This window comes from Nestor notabilis, unplaced genomic scaffold (assembly GCF_000696875.1).
Source record: "Nestor notabilis isolate BGI_N333 unplaced genomic scaffold, ASM69687v1 scaffold27974, whole genome shotgun sequence".
NCBI classification, from domain to species: domain Eukaryota; kingdom Metazoa; phylum Chordata; class Aves; order Psittaciformes; family Psittacidae; genus Nestor; species Nestor notabilis.
Window position 1 is genome coordinate 23,364 of NW_009927338.1, and position 1,043 is coordinate 24,406.

At 38.9% G+C, this 1,043-nt stretch overlaps 1 protein-coding gene across 1 annotated transcript in view; it reads right to left on the reverse strand.

Moving 5' to 3' along the window:
- The window catches only part of BNC2 (basonuclin 2), a gene marked incomplete at its 5' end in the record, with an annotated part of 23,748 nt that extends 23,277 nt beyond the window's left edge, over nt 1-471 (reverse strand). Inside the window, 1 exon segment of the mRNA XM_010014019.1 lies at nt 1-471. This exon segment is cut by the window's left edge and continues 6 nt beyond it. Coding sequence (XP_010012321.1) covers nt 1-471 — 471 coding nt within the window.
- Between the last annotated feature and the right edge of the window lie 572 nt (nt 472-1,043).

A 1,043-nucleotide genomic window follows, 5' to 3' on the forward strand; every position in this document is an offset into this window, starting at 1 on the left:
CCTGCTGGATGTTTGCTCATTCTTGAAAGGTGTAGGGGAAACTTCAGATTCACTGCTCTCATTATATTCATTTTGGGTTGTAAGGCTTGGTTCACGAAGCCTCATTGCTGGTTGTTCCAGCAGGAGGCCGTTCGGAGGCAGCCCTAGCAGCGGAGCAGAGACTGGATTTATGTACTGGAATGGAAGCAGGAAAGGGATGTTTTCAAAATGATGAATGCTGGAAGGGTTGCTATTCTCCAGGTGAGCAAGGAGACTTGGGCTCCTGGTGCGATTATTGCTTTCAATAAAAGTCCTTATATCTGAATCTGTCTTTGAAGATGGCACAGCCACAGCCTGCCCTTCTTTTTCTTGAATTGCCATCAGCTCCACGATGGATTTTGTTTCTCCAAATCTCAGGAACTGCTGAAGGGTAATGATCTCTTCTTCCCTGGACATGATGGCCCAGCGGTCCAGCACCTTGCCTGCAGCATCCTAGAGGCCATATCAAAGAAACAACAAAGACAAACACAAAGAAAAACCTTATTGATTCTGCATAATTATGGAATTCAACAGAAGGTGCTCTGCTGCCTGAACATGAAACATTAAGCTCAAAAAACAACATGCAAACAGTATTAACAGAACTCCACAAAAAAAAAAAAATGCAAACTTTCCAGCCATGCAAATATAGTAATTAGAGTCACAGTCAGAGAAACAGACTGAATTTAATAATATCAGAACAAAGAAAATGCAGACTACGGGGCTCTGTGATCTAGAATGTTTTCAATACTTTTATTTTAACAATAGTGATTTATCTACATACATTAGTGTTTTAGTTTACATTAGTGTAAAATATGAACTGTTGCTATACACTCTATTGTAAAACATAGCAAATGGTACCTTAATAGCTATTAAATGGTGACACTGTAAGGAAATGCATTTGACACATTTGCTTCTTAAATATAAGCAGACATAAGTCTGAAGTCAGTCATAGGCCATCTCACAAGAAACTTGGATGCAATGCAAAAAATCTTAAAAATAGCACATAATATTTGTACTTTACTCCT